Source organism: Dasypus novemcinctus, chromosome 2, assembly GCF_030445035.2.
Source record: "Dasypus novemcinctus isolate mDasNov1 chromosome 2, mDasNov1.1.hap2, whole genome shotgun sequence".
Classification (NCBI taxonomy): domain Eukaryota; kingdom Metazoa; phylum Chordata; class Mammalia; order Cingulata; family Dasypodidae; genus Dasypus; species Dasypus novemcinctus.
The window spans coordinates 167071161-167085602 of NC_080674.1; the positions used below are offsets into that span (position 1 = coordinate 167071161).

Below are 14442 nucleotides of genomic sequence, written 5' to 3' on the forward strand. Positions count from 1 at the left end.
GAAGACTGCTTAAGGTAAATGGCAGGATCTCAGTAGGGTCTGGCAATTTGGTGCTGGTGCTCAGCCTTTCCTGAAATGCCCATGTGCAAGCTTGGAAAGACAGCAGGTAGACTTCTGGTGTGTTCAGGCATCTAGGCCTTGGATGTTCAGTGTGGCACCAGAGGACTGGATTTAACAAGAGGCATTTTCCCAAGGAAGGAAGCCAGTAACAGGTTTAGAGTCAAAACTGACTGGTTTGATTTAGAAAAATAAGGTGATATGCATGTGGATACCCCCAAATCATCAAAGTTACCTGTGTCAGTCAAGTGTATGGATTCTAGAGGTTCTAGGTAATAGTAGTCATGTTTGTTGTAACATCATCTATGAGTTACGTACTTGTAACCATGCCCCAAGCCTTACATCTCATCTAATCCTCACAAGCATTCTACAAGACCAGTGGTATTACCTCCATTTCACAAATGAAGAAACAGATTCATAGAGGGGGATAAATTTGCTCAAGTTACATAGCTGACTTGAATGGCCCGAGTTGGTACCCAGATCAGAGCTGTCTTATTCCAGAGTATATGCTCTCAACTACATGTCCACAATAGCAAAAAACTGGATGCTCACAGGTGTTCAGGAAAGGAAAATCACAGTTACCTGTTGGGCCACAGTGGCACGGTGAGCTGGTGAGTTGCATCCTTGTGTCCTGGAGTGTCTTAAACTGGGTGATTGCTGACTGTGTTGGAAAAGGTGATGGAGCTACTGGAATGAAAAGAATGTAAGAACCGTGCTCTATTTGTGGGAAAAAATTTCCACCCCAAAAAATAATGAAAAACAATATTGGTCAAGGACTATCATTAACTTCCTACAGGGCAGGAAGGCAGCTTCTCAAATATCCACTCCAGTCCTTTTGACTCCCTCTTGGAAATGTATTCAAAGATTACCTTGAGACTTTGCCCAGCTGTATAATTACTTCATTACCATGATAATTATCTGGAGAGTGTATCAGTATGCGGTATCATGTACACTTTCTATATTTTAGGTTCCCTCTAAAGCCTGTACAGTCTACAGCATAGTGTATGTAGGACACCCAATTAAGTTTTTTTCATTCATACAAGTGACATTTCACTTTCAGGGAACAGAACCCTGGAGTTTGCCCTACCCTTCTCCCTTCACAATAATCTTAATATGAATCCCCTTGCTTTATTCAGGATCCAAATTATCTGCACATCTTTCCAGGGAGATATGCAGATGAACCAACACAAAGTAGATACAATATTGAATTTCTTGAGGTCTCTTCAGTTGGACAGTATTGCCCAATTGCCTGTGTAATGATTCACAATACTCTGGCAACATTCCTAGTTTACCCTGCCCCTGGGTCTTTTGCAATTCCTTCTAGTCACCCCTTTTGTAAGAGTGATTTCCAGTGTCATCTCTAATTCATATTCTATTTCTCACCAAAAATCTCCCACAAAGAACTCTCCAATACAGGAATATTTTTCTCTTTCTTTCTTGAAATCACTCCTTTATTTTCTATCAGACAATTCAACTTCCTTATCTATAGAGTTGATCACTTGCCTCTTTATAAGATCTTTTTCTTTTTTTTTGTCTTTTTTTTTTTAATGCTACATTAAAAAATATGAGGTCCCCATATATCCCCCACTCCCTCACCCCACTCCTCCCATAACAACAACCTCCTCCATCATCATGGGACATTCATTGCACTTGGTGAATACATCTCTGAGCACTGCTGCACCACATGGTCAATGGTCGACATTATACATCAAAACATGAGAAAGGGAGATGTAGAAATGGGAAATCGTCAAGACTGTGGTGGGGAAGGGAAACCAGAGAAAGATCAAGGAGAGGCAATAAAGCAAGCTCACATTTGGGAATTCTTGTGCCTAGACAAAGACAACACAAGAGAGTCAGATGATCAGAGTCTTTACCCAATTTAAATCTGTACAAAAGACCCCTTGAGTTTAATTTTTGCCATGTTTGCATCTCTCCTGCCCCTAACACTTTACATCCAACTCTTCCTTGAATGTTTTGGGCAACTAGCATGTACTAGAGGCTCTGAACACAGGGGTGGGATAGATATAAAGATAAACATCAGTCCCTGCATTGGATCACCTCCGGTTTTCCTCCTTCCTATACTGCAAAGTTCAACTCCAAACTCAAATTCTGTAAGAAACTACAATGGTAAGGATAAGGCTCTGTTAATCCCATCCCCCAGGAGGTCCAATGGATATATACACCAACACTTTTCTTCTGAATCTCTGCTTTAAAACAAGCACAATGATTTATCCATGTTCTCCAAACTGAGTCCACTAATCCACTTTAGCTAATAAAAACTAAGTATTAAGAAGCTTAATCAATATTGAGAAAGTCAACAGACTCTTTACTGGGTTAAGCTGCCCTCCCCACCCCACCCCCCAAAAAAAAACTTTCTCCTAGCAACTTTTATGGCTCTAAAATCCCAGTCATAACTTAAAACCCTTTCTTCCAAACTTGGCTCAGAGCCCAATCTTTCAGATCCCTCCTGGCTAAATATACACATGGTTCCATAGGCACTAAGGGAAATCAGCGTGCTTTATCAGATTTTGCTGGCTAAGAGCTTCTGACATCTCTCTCACTCCTCAAAATCCAAAGCCACCTCAAGAGGTCAAAGGGTTTAGGGGGCTTAATGGATCTCCACTAAAAGTTATCTTTTTAATCCCAGAAATAGAAGACTTGAACCTAAACTTGTTCTCAAAATGGCAAGCTGTTGTTCCATTTATCTCAATTCTAAACTATTATCTATGAGGAATTTGAAGTATGACCCATGTGGCCTGAATTGAAAAATGAATGGATACATTCTAAATTCCTGAAGGCTTTAAATCCATATTTACTTTTTCATCAGTATAAGTTGCATCTTTTGCAATTTCCATGCTACATTAATAAATTAAAGGATGCTAGAAATAAAACTGTACAAGTCACTGCCCCAGAAAGACAGAATAGTTGCATAAAAAGCCTTTTTTCAGTGAGGATGTCAGATCAAGACAGATTCAACCACATATAAAGCTCAGTTCTCATGATAGAAGGTGCAATGGAGTAGTTAAAAGCACTGAAACCAAATCGAAAGTAATGAAGACTGAATCTGGCCCCATCAGTTTCTATTTACATGGCTGTCAGCAAGCAACTTGTACTCTGTGCCTCAGTTCGCACAAATATAAAACAGGGTGGAATTGCACCTATGATACATAGAGTTGTATAAGAATTGAGTAATATAATACTTGCAAAACACTTAGCATGGTTCCTGGCACGTAGGAAACAGAGTAAATGTTGTTTTCACTGAAATCTCTTCCTCAAGTAAAGGTTCTTATTTCTGAATGGGCTAAATGATCTCCAGGCAAAGTTCCTTGTAGAGACAAAATCTAATTAGCCTGACCCTTGTTCTCTGGCATTCCTCCTTTTTCCCTTATAAACCCATGTCCAACTGGGCCAGGGTCTCACCAATCTCATGAGTGCATTAGGTTAGTCGTCTAGCCTTTTTTGGCTAATAAAGGCTCCCTTTGGGAGCCTGAGAAAAAGTTATGGGTCCCTCACCCAAAAATGTTTATACATAGAAAAGATTGCATACAATTTAGGGGGGGCAGGGTGGTGATCACAGATCCTGTGAAGCTCCTCCTTGAAACCCAGGTGAGAAACCTTGTTCTGAATTGAACCCAAATGTTTCCGCCGCAAAACAATGCTCCGGAAGGCTGATATCTTTTCATGAGGGCTCAGAAACAGATCTGTTTTACCTGGTTTGTGGTTCTTCGTGGGTGCTGGCACTGGAGGAGCAGAGGTAGAGACCCTAGATGATGTTGGAACACTGGTATCCCTGGCTGGAGTTAGAAATTAACATGAAAGCGAGGGTTAATGAAGCAGTTTAGAAACGAGAATCTCATGCTGGAATGGAACATGAGAGATTATCCCCAAGAAGAACGGAGCGTTTATCTCCGGAACTCAGAGTTCTTGTCATTGGTCAACTAGAATCTGTAACAAGGGCGGGCTTGAAGACATGCTCACAAAAAGGAAACAGCTGCATTGAAAGATATATACTTGGGGAGATTTGAGATGAGAAATGATACCTCGTATTTGCACATAAGCACTCTGGAAAGACCAGCCATGCACAGGAGATTGATGCATCTTCATAAACATTGCTGCAAGGTAGGGAAGGTATGTGGATCCCAGAGGATCAGCAGGTCTTTGTCCTCCTCTCTGTGGTACATGACTATGTCAGGAGTACCTAGGCTCAGAGTGATTACCAAAGGTAATAAGGAGGATTCAGTTCGGTCAGTCCTGAGTGTTGAGGTGGAATAATTAGACTTTTGTACTAACTAGCATCCATTAGCCTCACTAGACCACACGTGAGGGCCAGGAGAGAGAGGATCTACACATTAGATTGGAGGGTGGCCTAGACCTTCTAAGGTTCCTTCCCACCGAGGAGATAATTTACAAGACGTAATAACTTCAACTCCTTCCAGAGTTAGAATTGGTACAGGAATCCAAACAATCCCAAAGTTCTCAGAGTTATCCAGAGAGGAGGTAAAACTAGGGGTTAGCCCAAACACAGTGCCTGTCATGAATGTAGAGTCAAGGAAGGAAGGACTCAAGAATAATGTATATGTGTTTTTTTCCACCAGGTACATTTATTTCCTCCAAGAAGTTTCCTTAAGTCCCAGCCCTATTAACTATAAAATAAAACCTCAGGTCCCTTGAAGAGAGGATAACTGGTTTGAAAACTCTCCTTTCTGAGGAATGTAATTTAAAATGGAATCTGCTAATTTTTGCCTTGAGAAAGAAAAACAATTTTTTTTCACAATTACGTGTGAGTACCTATTATATATAAGGCATTAGTTAAACACTAAGGTCAGCCCCAGATATTTTAAGCTTTGGGCATCCTGTGCTGTCAGTGGTAACTGCTCTGTCACAGTAGTGTGAAAGCAACCTAGACAATATGTAAATGAATGGTTGTGGCTGTGTTCCTATAAAACTTTCTTTTCAAAACAGATGGTTGGCTTGATCTGGCCCTAGGCTATAGCCTAATGTGACACTGGTCTAACCTGTAGTCAGAGATTTTTAAGAAAAGTACAATCCAGCCCTCTCTTTCCATAGTTTAAAATTTAATCTGGAGAAAAAAGAGCAAGCACACACAAAATCTAGTCAAAGGATTATAATGAGGAGAAGGACATTGAATTCGCACTTGGACTTTTCTTTCTCACCAATAAATCTTCTCCTCAGGAAGAAAGCCCAAAGTCTGAGAAACTGAAAGAATAAAAATAGCTGGGGAGAAAAACACTAACATTAGAGGGTTAGTGTAAAGTAAGCTCATCCTATGAAAACTGCAAGAAAACCTAATCAAAGATTTGATTATTTGAGGAAAAGGCTAAGAGTCACTTTGGTTCAGTTATGAACCTACCTCCAAGAAAATCCAACTGTGGTTTTATAAATATTAACCTCGCAAAGAATTTCTAAGCATAATATAAAAGTTTCCTGCTAATTTAACTATGCTATTTTTTAAAATCCACAGGTCAATAATAACATAGTTTTACAGTTCCAAGAAAATTGTCATCGCGGCCCAGTTGTCTTTGTTCTCCACTGCCTCCTCACATCTGCCTCTTCTAGCATACAGAGGATCCTTCTTCTTTTGACAACTTCCCTAAACTGCCTCCCACACAAAGTTTTCACAGAATCAGCTATTTCCCCAAGAAAACTGATCTCTTCTGGCCTGCCTTTATAAAGGAAACAACCCAAATCCAAAACCTCAGAGTTTCAAGCTAAAGTCCCACGAAGGCCTCCCCCTCTTGATGGGTGTTCCCAGATTTTTGGATTTTGTGAACTTCTTAAAAGCAATTGATAGTTGTTGTGATGCAAATGTTTAATATTGTAATATAAGAACTTTTTAAAAAAGCAATGACTGATATGATGTGAAATATGCTTCAAAAAACCCAAGGTGGGAAAAGGGGAGGGGTGAAACTAAGTATGCTTATATAGTATAAATGCTCAGCAAAATCATATTAATAACTGCTGAAGCTGGGTGGCATAACTACACATTATATTCTCTTCATTTATGTTAGAACTTTTCCAGAATCATTTTTAATGTTAAAAAAGGACATTTTCACATTTTCTAAGATATAATCTTAAAAAAGGGGGAAGTTCTTCAAGTTGAATAAGTTCCACTTAATAAAAATATTCATTATATTTCACTACAGCAACGGGAATGCTTTTTCATGAGCCAACTTGCATGTTTGAAGCACTGTTTTAGGAAAGAGTTTACTGACTGCAAAGATTCGCTAACCCTATGGCTTTGAATTAAGGTTCCTCTTAACACTTCACCTACAAAAATAAAATGTATTCTATTTCCTGAGAGCAAGAATGATTGGAAAACAGGATTGTGGGACTTCCCCTTGCCCTACAGAAAGAAAAAGAAAATTACTACTAAACCAAAAACTCTATCTCAGGTAACCTGCAGGATATGATCAAAGGAAGACTCGTGCTTACCTGGCTTAATCTCCAATGATAGTGTTATTTTCTTATCGTTAAACCAACCCCTGAGCTCGACACGGCAACAGTACAGACCACTGTCTGCCTTGGCTGCATTCTCTATGGTCAAAGACACATTCCCTTCCAAAAGGTTCCCCTTTAGCTTATAACGCTTGTGCTTCTGAAAGGTGACACGGGATCCATCCGTCCAGATAAGTTCATTTGAACATTTATTCGTAGGGCATTGTCCTTGGCCCCAACACATGGTAGTAACCTCTCCACCAGCCACCGAGTAGGTACAGGGTAGCAGGACTGACTGACCCACCACTCCACTCACTTGTTGGTAAGAGACAACAGCACCTGAAAATACAGAGAAGAGAAACAGATTGGGGGCTTTATATTTTTAAAATATGTGTTTACTTCTTCATTTTTAATTTGCATGGTTTATTTGGTTTATAATCATATGCTTTTATAGCTTATTATTTAAAAACTGAAAATTATAAACATCTTTCTATGCTAGTCCACTCTTCAACAGCACTATTTTTAATGGTTCTATTTGCAGATAAAACATAATTTTGGGTACCGTAAAATATTCGGGTTGTTGCCCATTTTTGTCATTATAAGTAACTTCACAAAATTTTTCTGCATAAAACTTTTTGTGTATTTAGGATTATTTCCTGAAAGGATAGATTTATAAGGGAGATATGACCAGTATAAAAGGGAAGGATATTTTCAGTCTTTTGATGAATACTGTTTTCCAAAATGTTTGAACCAAATGACACTTCAGTAATACATGAGGGTGTATTTCACCTCTTCATTTTTTCTTTTTTGCCAGGTATCTGCTTGTTGTTAATTTTTTAAACTAGTAATTCATACACATGGTTTTTAAAGGTCTTTGTACTGTTCTTATTTTTAGCTAAGTGTCCCTCCTGCTCTAGTCACCCAAGACTATCAGTTTTATCATTTAAAATACATTAAAAATTCTAGGTTGTATACATGTTATTAGAATTAAAATTTTTAAAAAACATGGGACTGTACAATGCAAATAGTGAACCCTATTGTAAACAATAGGCTCTAGTTAATAGTACTATTATAGAAACCTTCCTTCATGAATTGTAGCAAATGTACCACGCTAATGCAAGGTGTTAATAGGATGGAATATAGGAACTCCATATCTCATGCATGATTTATCTGTAAACCTACAATGTCTCTAATAACTTTTTTAATTCCAATGCATCTAACTTTTAAAAATGCAACTAAAAACTATTGCAAATGAAATCACCTCCTCTCTAGCCCCTGCCCCCATCCCCCAAAAAAGTGTAATCAATGTTTTGCTTAAAGCGTTGCTAGCTTGGAGGCAGAAGTCTAGTAAACTCTTCAGAATTTCTATTAAGAAAAGGGGTTATGATACCTCCAGGAGGGGTTAAGGCTTGCCGTGGGCTTTAGGATTGGTTGAAAAGAATCCAAGCAGGGGTCCCTTCTCACAAGTTAATGGCAGCCCAGAAACTGGGCAAAACTCACTGACCAGAAGAATCAACCAGGGAACAGGGCATATTCAACAAGGACCAAATTGTGCTACCAAAACAAAAAATAAAGGCTATCATCTGGGCTAATGGCACAAAAACTCTGTGTTGCCAAATGCAGTCAAAGTGGCCCTTAAAATACATCTAACCATACAGATTCACTAACCATACAGGGCTGCGAGTTTGGGAAATGAGTCCTGGGGGAAAAAAAAGGGTTCAATCTTACATAAAATAAGATTATATTTTCCACCAGAATTTTTATAGTATTTAATTTTGCCTCATGCCATTTCTTTCTGATGATAAATGTAATTCCTAGTAATCTTAAAAGAGTATAGAATCATATAATGAAAAAAAAAATTAACTGCCCCCCCCCCAACTCCCCTGCAGAGATTACTAGTTTTTAAAATTTAGACAATGTATTCCTCAGGGGTTTTCACCCATCTCACAGAATTTTTTTAATTAAAATATTTCTTTTTAGGAAGTGGATGTAGCTCGGTGGTTTGAGGACCTGCTTCCCATGGACCAGGTCCTCGGTTCAATCCCCAGTACCTCCTAAAAAATTTACTTTTAAAAGAAGTAATTGCAGGAGACGGACTTGGCCCAGTGGTTAGGGCATCCGTCTACCACATGAGAGGTCCGTGGTTCAAACCTCAGGCCTCCTTGACCCGTGTGCAGCTGGCCCACACGCAGTGCTGATGCGCGCAGGAGTGCCGTGCCATGCAGGGGTGTCCCCCGTGTCCGGGAGCCCCACGCACAAGGAGTGCGCCCCATAAGGAGAGCCGCCCAGCGCAAAACAAAGTGCAGCCTGCCCAGGAATGGCGCCGCACACACGGAGAGCTGACACAAGATGACGCAACAAAGAGAAACACAGATTCCCGTGCCGGTGACAACAGAAGCGGACAAAGAAGACGCAGCAAATAGACACAGAGAACAGACAACCGGGGTGGTGGGGGGAGGGGAAATAAATAAATAAATCTTTAAAAAGAAAAAAGAAAGAAGTAATTGCATACAGCTTAAAACAAAACAAAACAAAAAAACCTACCCTCAAAAGGCACAAAATATACAGAAGGGGTAAAGTCTCCCTTCTGCCCCTCACCCCTACTTGCCCTCCCTACCTTGTGGTAACCACTGCTACTATTTCTTATATATGCTTGAGAGGTAGTCTATGCAAACACAACTCTCGGCCCACCCCTCTTGCATCTAAACATTAATGGCAGCATGCAACATGCTGTTCCACATCTCTCCTTGTTCACTTACTCTAGGGTTTTTTAATTCATAGCGTTTAAGCAATGTCTTTAAGGTAGGAGTTCAGCCTGGATTTTTGCTCACCCATTAACTTACCATCATTCAACAAAGCCCAAGAAATATTTTCCTTCTCCCATGCCCATACCCAGCTCCCCAGCCATTCCTCCATCCTCAGTCCCAGCCCACCTACTCACCTGTAAGAAGCACTAAGAGACTTGAGAGGATGGCCTGAATCTGCATTCCGGTATCAGCCTGAAGACAAAGGAGAGGACAGACTGGCAGGTTGCGCCCCCGACCAAATGGTATCGGAAAAAGTCTTAATTTTCAGATTTGAATTTCTCCTTTCACCCTGACTGAGCAAATCACATGAGCCTGCTGTGGAGGGGAGACCACAGGGCTTCAGGGCTCGGTGAGCTTCAGGTGGCTGAGGGCTCTGCACCCTCCAACCAACGAGGGGAGCAGTCCTCAGCAGCAGTCCCTTCTATCCCAGTTCCTTCCCCACACGTAGCATCCAACCCAACTCCCTATTTCTCCCCTGTTCTGTCTCAGGAAGCAGGGGAATAAACAGGAAGAAGACGGGAGACAAAGATTCGGCTCAGTGAGGGAACACCAGAGCAAAGCACAGCCTTCTAAAGGCAGAGCAGCACTTCCTCTTGACCTCAAGGGTGAGAGTAAACTGGCCTTTGGTGGGCACAGGGTTCTTCCGGCCCTGCGGCCAGAAAGGCTAGTCCCAGCCTCAACCAGTCATTCTGCTAAGTTCTCCATCAGCAAGAAGAGTTGAGCAAGAATGTGAATCACTGTGCCTAACCACCCATGCTGCCAGGTGGTAATGACTCAGATGACCTAGCCTATTGAGAGATGTCAGGAGATTCACAAGCAGTAGAGTCCAGAGACATGGGTTCAAATCCCAGCTCTGCCACTCCCTGTGTATTCGTAGGAATTCCTGACCCCATCCCCACTCACACACCCCCAAGCCTTGATTTCCTCTTTTTAAAATAGGACTAAAAGTACTTCCTCTGTCTCCTCAGAGAGTTGTTAGTGTGAGCAAAAGGGCAGCGGGAAAACTTCAAGAATTACTCCTAAATATGCATAAAAAATATTAGCTAAGATGGAGGGAGAAAATACTGTGTAGCAGGCTCTGTGCCAATCACCCATGTGCATGTAATCCTCACTGAATCCCGGAGGCAGGCGCTGCTGTCACCCCCCTTGACAAAGGAAGAAACTGAAGGATGAAGTGTTTTCCTGAGCCCAGGTCACTAACCAGGGCTTCTGAATTTTGCTCTTAATCATTGAGACTTACCAAGATGACTAAGCCCACCTCGTACTTCATTAACTCCCCTTCCAGTCTGAAGATCTGGTAACTTCCTCCCAGGAAGGCAAAGGGGCTGCATTTCTGGCCTTCTCTTACATTCTTTCAGCCCATGACAAGCACTGCCAGGACTGGAAACTCCAGACTCCAGTGGCCAGTGGTTCTGGAAAGAGGCCTGAAACCTGATGCTACAAACTGGTAGCCCAGAGACTATGTTTGGCCCACAGAATACACTTTGTCTGACAGTGCTTAGAAATTCATTTCCTTAGATGGAACATAGGACATATTTAGGGCATTGGAATTGTTCTGCATAATCTTGCAATGACGGATACAGGCCATTTTAAATTTTGTCAAAACCTATGAAAGTGCATGGTGCAAAATGTAAACCATAGTGTAAACCATTGACCATGGTTAGTAGCAACGCTTCAATATCTGTTCGTCAGTTGTGACAAATGTCCCATACACATGCAAAATGTTATTAATAGGGGAGAGTGGGAGTCAGGCAGGGGTTGGGTGTATGGGAATTCCCCATATTTTCTATGTGACCTTTCTGTAATCTAAAGTTTCTTTGAAGATAAAGCAAAAAAAATATGACACTGTGGGAACATACAGAAGAAATTGGCACCGTGTATAAAAGATAACAGATCTTATGGTAATGAAAGACACATAGAAAACATTTTTTTATTTCATTTTATTTTTTTATGTTTATTTTTGTATTTTTATTTATTATTTTTTATTATTTTCATTTGCTTATTTTTTGGCTCTGTTTTGGGGGAGGTTTTGGATCACAGAGGGGTCACAACTGTGGTAGGACAGGATCACTGGTGTGGGGTGTCAGTGACGGGGGAGTGGATGTATAGGGAAGGGTGCCTGGGGATTGCCTCTATGGCATATGAATATGTTCAAGTGGTCATGGGATGTTCTCTCAGTGGGTAGAGACCCACACAATAACTGAAAGAATATTGAAGTCCTGCTGCATTCTCTAATACTGTGGCAGGAACCACCGCTCCGCCCCCGAGTACATGGGCAGTGCCTAGCAAAGGAGGACAGACCGTCACACCGGGTCCTTGATATTGATGGTTGTACTTATGAACAGTGTTCTCGTGAAATTGAAACTTAGACTAGTATTACATATTGCCTAAGAATTCCCTCTCGCAAGCCTCCTTGTTGCTCAAATGTGGACTCTCTCTAAGCCAAACTCAGCATAAATGCACTAAGGTTATGCTTATGCACTTCTCAGCAGGATCTCATTGACAGCCACGGGAAACAGCACCTCAGACTGCGGGGCTCCTGAGGTCTCTAGAGACACCCAGGCACTATAAGCAAGGCAGACTGTCTCAGGAAATTGGCATCCCATTAGTGGGTCTTACCTTGGACTATATGTTCCCCAATGTAACAGAGTTAGACTCACAATTTCCCTACACGTGGCTCTTCTGCCCCTTTTATTTGAACCTATAATTAGCACTATACTCATTAAATATATGACCCCAACACTTAAATCTTCAGTCTGTTCATATGCTGGTTGAGCCCTGAATCTCAGCAGAGTTGCAGTCAACACCTATTCTCCAGATCATTGGACTCACCAGGACAACACCCATCCCAAAAACAGAGAGTATTTACAATGGCAAACAAGAGAGTTCATCCATCTGCCCCATGGGATCTGAGCCCACTTTCACTCAGAAGCAGAGTGGGCATCACCATCACAAATTCCTCAAGATTAAGGAATGAACAAACATAAAGGGGGGATGCAACAATGGACTAAAGTAGACTTATTATTATTCTAGTAATGGAAGAACTCTTATCACTGATGTGGAGGCAGTGGCCACCAGAGTTCCTGAGGGGAGAGAAAGGAAAGAATAGGAGAAATATGGGGCATTTGGGGGACATTGGAATTGTCCTGTGTGACATTGCAATGATGCATACAGGCCATTATACATTTTGTCATAACCTACAAAATTGTGCAGGACAGAATATAACCTATAATGTAAACTCCAGTCCATGGTTAGTAGCAGTGCTTCAATATGTGTTCATCAATTGTAACACATGTTCCACACTAATGAAGGATGTTGTTAATGGGGGGAACAGCGGGAGGAGGCGGAGGCGGGGTGTATGGGAATCCCTTATATTTTTTTATATGGCAGTTATATAATCTAAACCTTCTTTAAAAATAAAAATATACATTAAAAAAAAGAAAAAGAAAGGTTGGGCCAGACCTTAAAACTAGAAACTGGGATCAAGCAGCTCCAGATATTCATCAAAAAAGGAATACTGAGTGGCAGGACTCCCTCCTCCGAGAGCGCATAAAATCCACATTCATACAATATAGTTTGGTGGCTCTTTGGTGACGTGGGGCGTGTGTGGCTGGCATCTACCAACCCTATCCTGAGCAGTTTGGGCCACCTGAAGGACCTGGTGTGATGGGATTTCTTCCCCTGCTTTTTTGGACTCTTTGTGCTGTGTAAGAGACAAGGAGGTTAAATGCCATTTCTGAACTCTTTATTCTGTACAATAAAGGAATCATTTGCTGAAGAAAAAAAATTCATTTCCTAATTAATTGTCAGAATTTAAAAACCCAGCAAGTACTCATGACAACACCAATTTGGGGCATTTTGTGAAATAACATTAGAAGGTCTGGCAACACAGGGCCCACGACACCCTCTCCCCTTAGACAGGGCTTGAGTTCTCCAGCCTGCCCCTTCCCCAGCTCTGCTCGGCCAGCTTCAGTGACTGGGCCTCAGTTGCAGTGAGTCCCCTACCTTAGAGCTTCTTCCAGTTCCCTAAAAAACAAACTACCACCTGTCACTGGGCCTTCACACAACAAATTGCTAAAATTTTTCTCTTTCATAAAATCAAGAGGCTGGGCCAGGTGATTTTGATGGTCCGTCAGCTTTAGAGTGCCAAACTTTCTCCACACTCTCAAACGCATCTGGGGAAAGGAGATGAGTTCTACCCAGGAAAAAGCACATTTTCTTTTCTGGATGCCTTCTACTATGTTATTCTTTACTTTTATACGGTTGGAGGGGGTATTACTGATCCCACCTCAACCACCATCAAAAATGGGGGGGGGGAAGCAGACTTGGCCCAGTGGTTAGGGCATCCGTGTACCACATGAGAGGTCCACGGTTCAAACCCCGGGCCTCCTTGACCCGTGTGGAGCTGGCCCATGCACAGTGCTGATGTGCACAAGGAGTGCCCTGCCACACAGGGGTGTCCGCCACAAAGGGAAGCCCCACGCGCAAGGAGTGCACCCCGTAAGGAGAGCTGCACAACGCGAAAGAAAGTGTAGCCTGCCCAGGAATGGTGCCACACACACGGAGACCTGACACAGCAAGATGACACAACAAAAAGAAACACAGATTCCCATGCCACCAACAACAACAGAAAGCAGACAAAGAAGAACACGCAGCAAACAGACAACCAGGGTGGGGGGAAGGGGAGATAAATAAATTAATAAATCTTAAAAAAAAAAAAAAAGTGGGGGGACAGGGAAGCAGCTGTGGCTCAATCAACTGCACTCCCTTCTACCATATGGGAGGCCTGGGGTTCACATCCCAGGGCCTCCTTGTGAAGGCAGGATGGCCCGCGCCCATGGAGAGCTGACAGCCCACATCTGCAGAGCTGATGGCCCACACCCGTGGAGAGCTGACGGCCCATGCCCATGGAGAGCTGGTGCAGCAAGATGATGCAAGAAAGGGAGACAAGCAGACACAGAAGAACGCACAGCGAATAGACAGAGAGCAGACAGCAAGCAAGCAGCAAGGTGGGGGAAATAAATAAAAAGTCTTTTAAAAAAAAGTGAGGGGCAAATGCTGAGATGATTCATAGAGAATTAGGTCATGCCTTATTTATTTGGAAAGCAAAACAGCTTATGGC

General features: G+C 42.0%; 1 protein-coding gene across 4 annotated transcripts in view; it reads right to left on the reverse strand.

The window, feature by feature from the left end:
• HAVCR1 (hepatitis A virus cellular receptor 1) overlaps nt 1-9937 on the reverse strand; it is a 23102-nt gene extending 13165 nt beyond the window's left edge. The window contains exons 1-4 of one of the 4 annotated variants that reach the window (XM_004466368.5): nt 9455-9937; nt 6511-6852; nt 3768-3851; nt 640-741 (exon numbers count right to left, since the gene is read on the reverse strand). In XM_004466368.5, coding sequence (XP_004466425.1) covers nt 640-741; nt 3768-3851; nt 6511-6852; nt 9455-9500 — 574 coding nt within the window. In that variant the 5' untranslated portion in view covers nt 9501-9937. Of the gene's footprint in view, nt 1-639; nt 745-3767; nt 3852-6510; nt 6853-9454 lie in introns of all 4 variants that reach the window. The other 3 variants (XM_004466367.5, XM_004466370.5, XM_004466369.5) reach the window with 3 other exon arrangements.
• Nucleotides 9938-14442: the final 4505 nt, after the last annotated feature.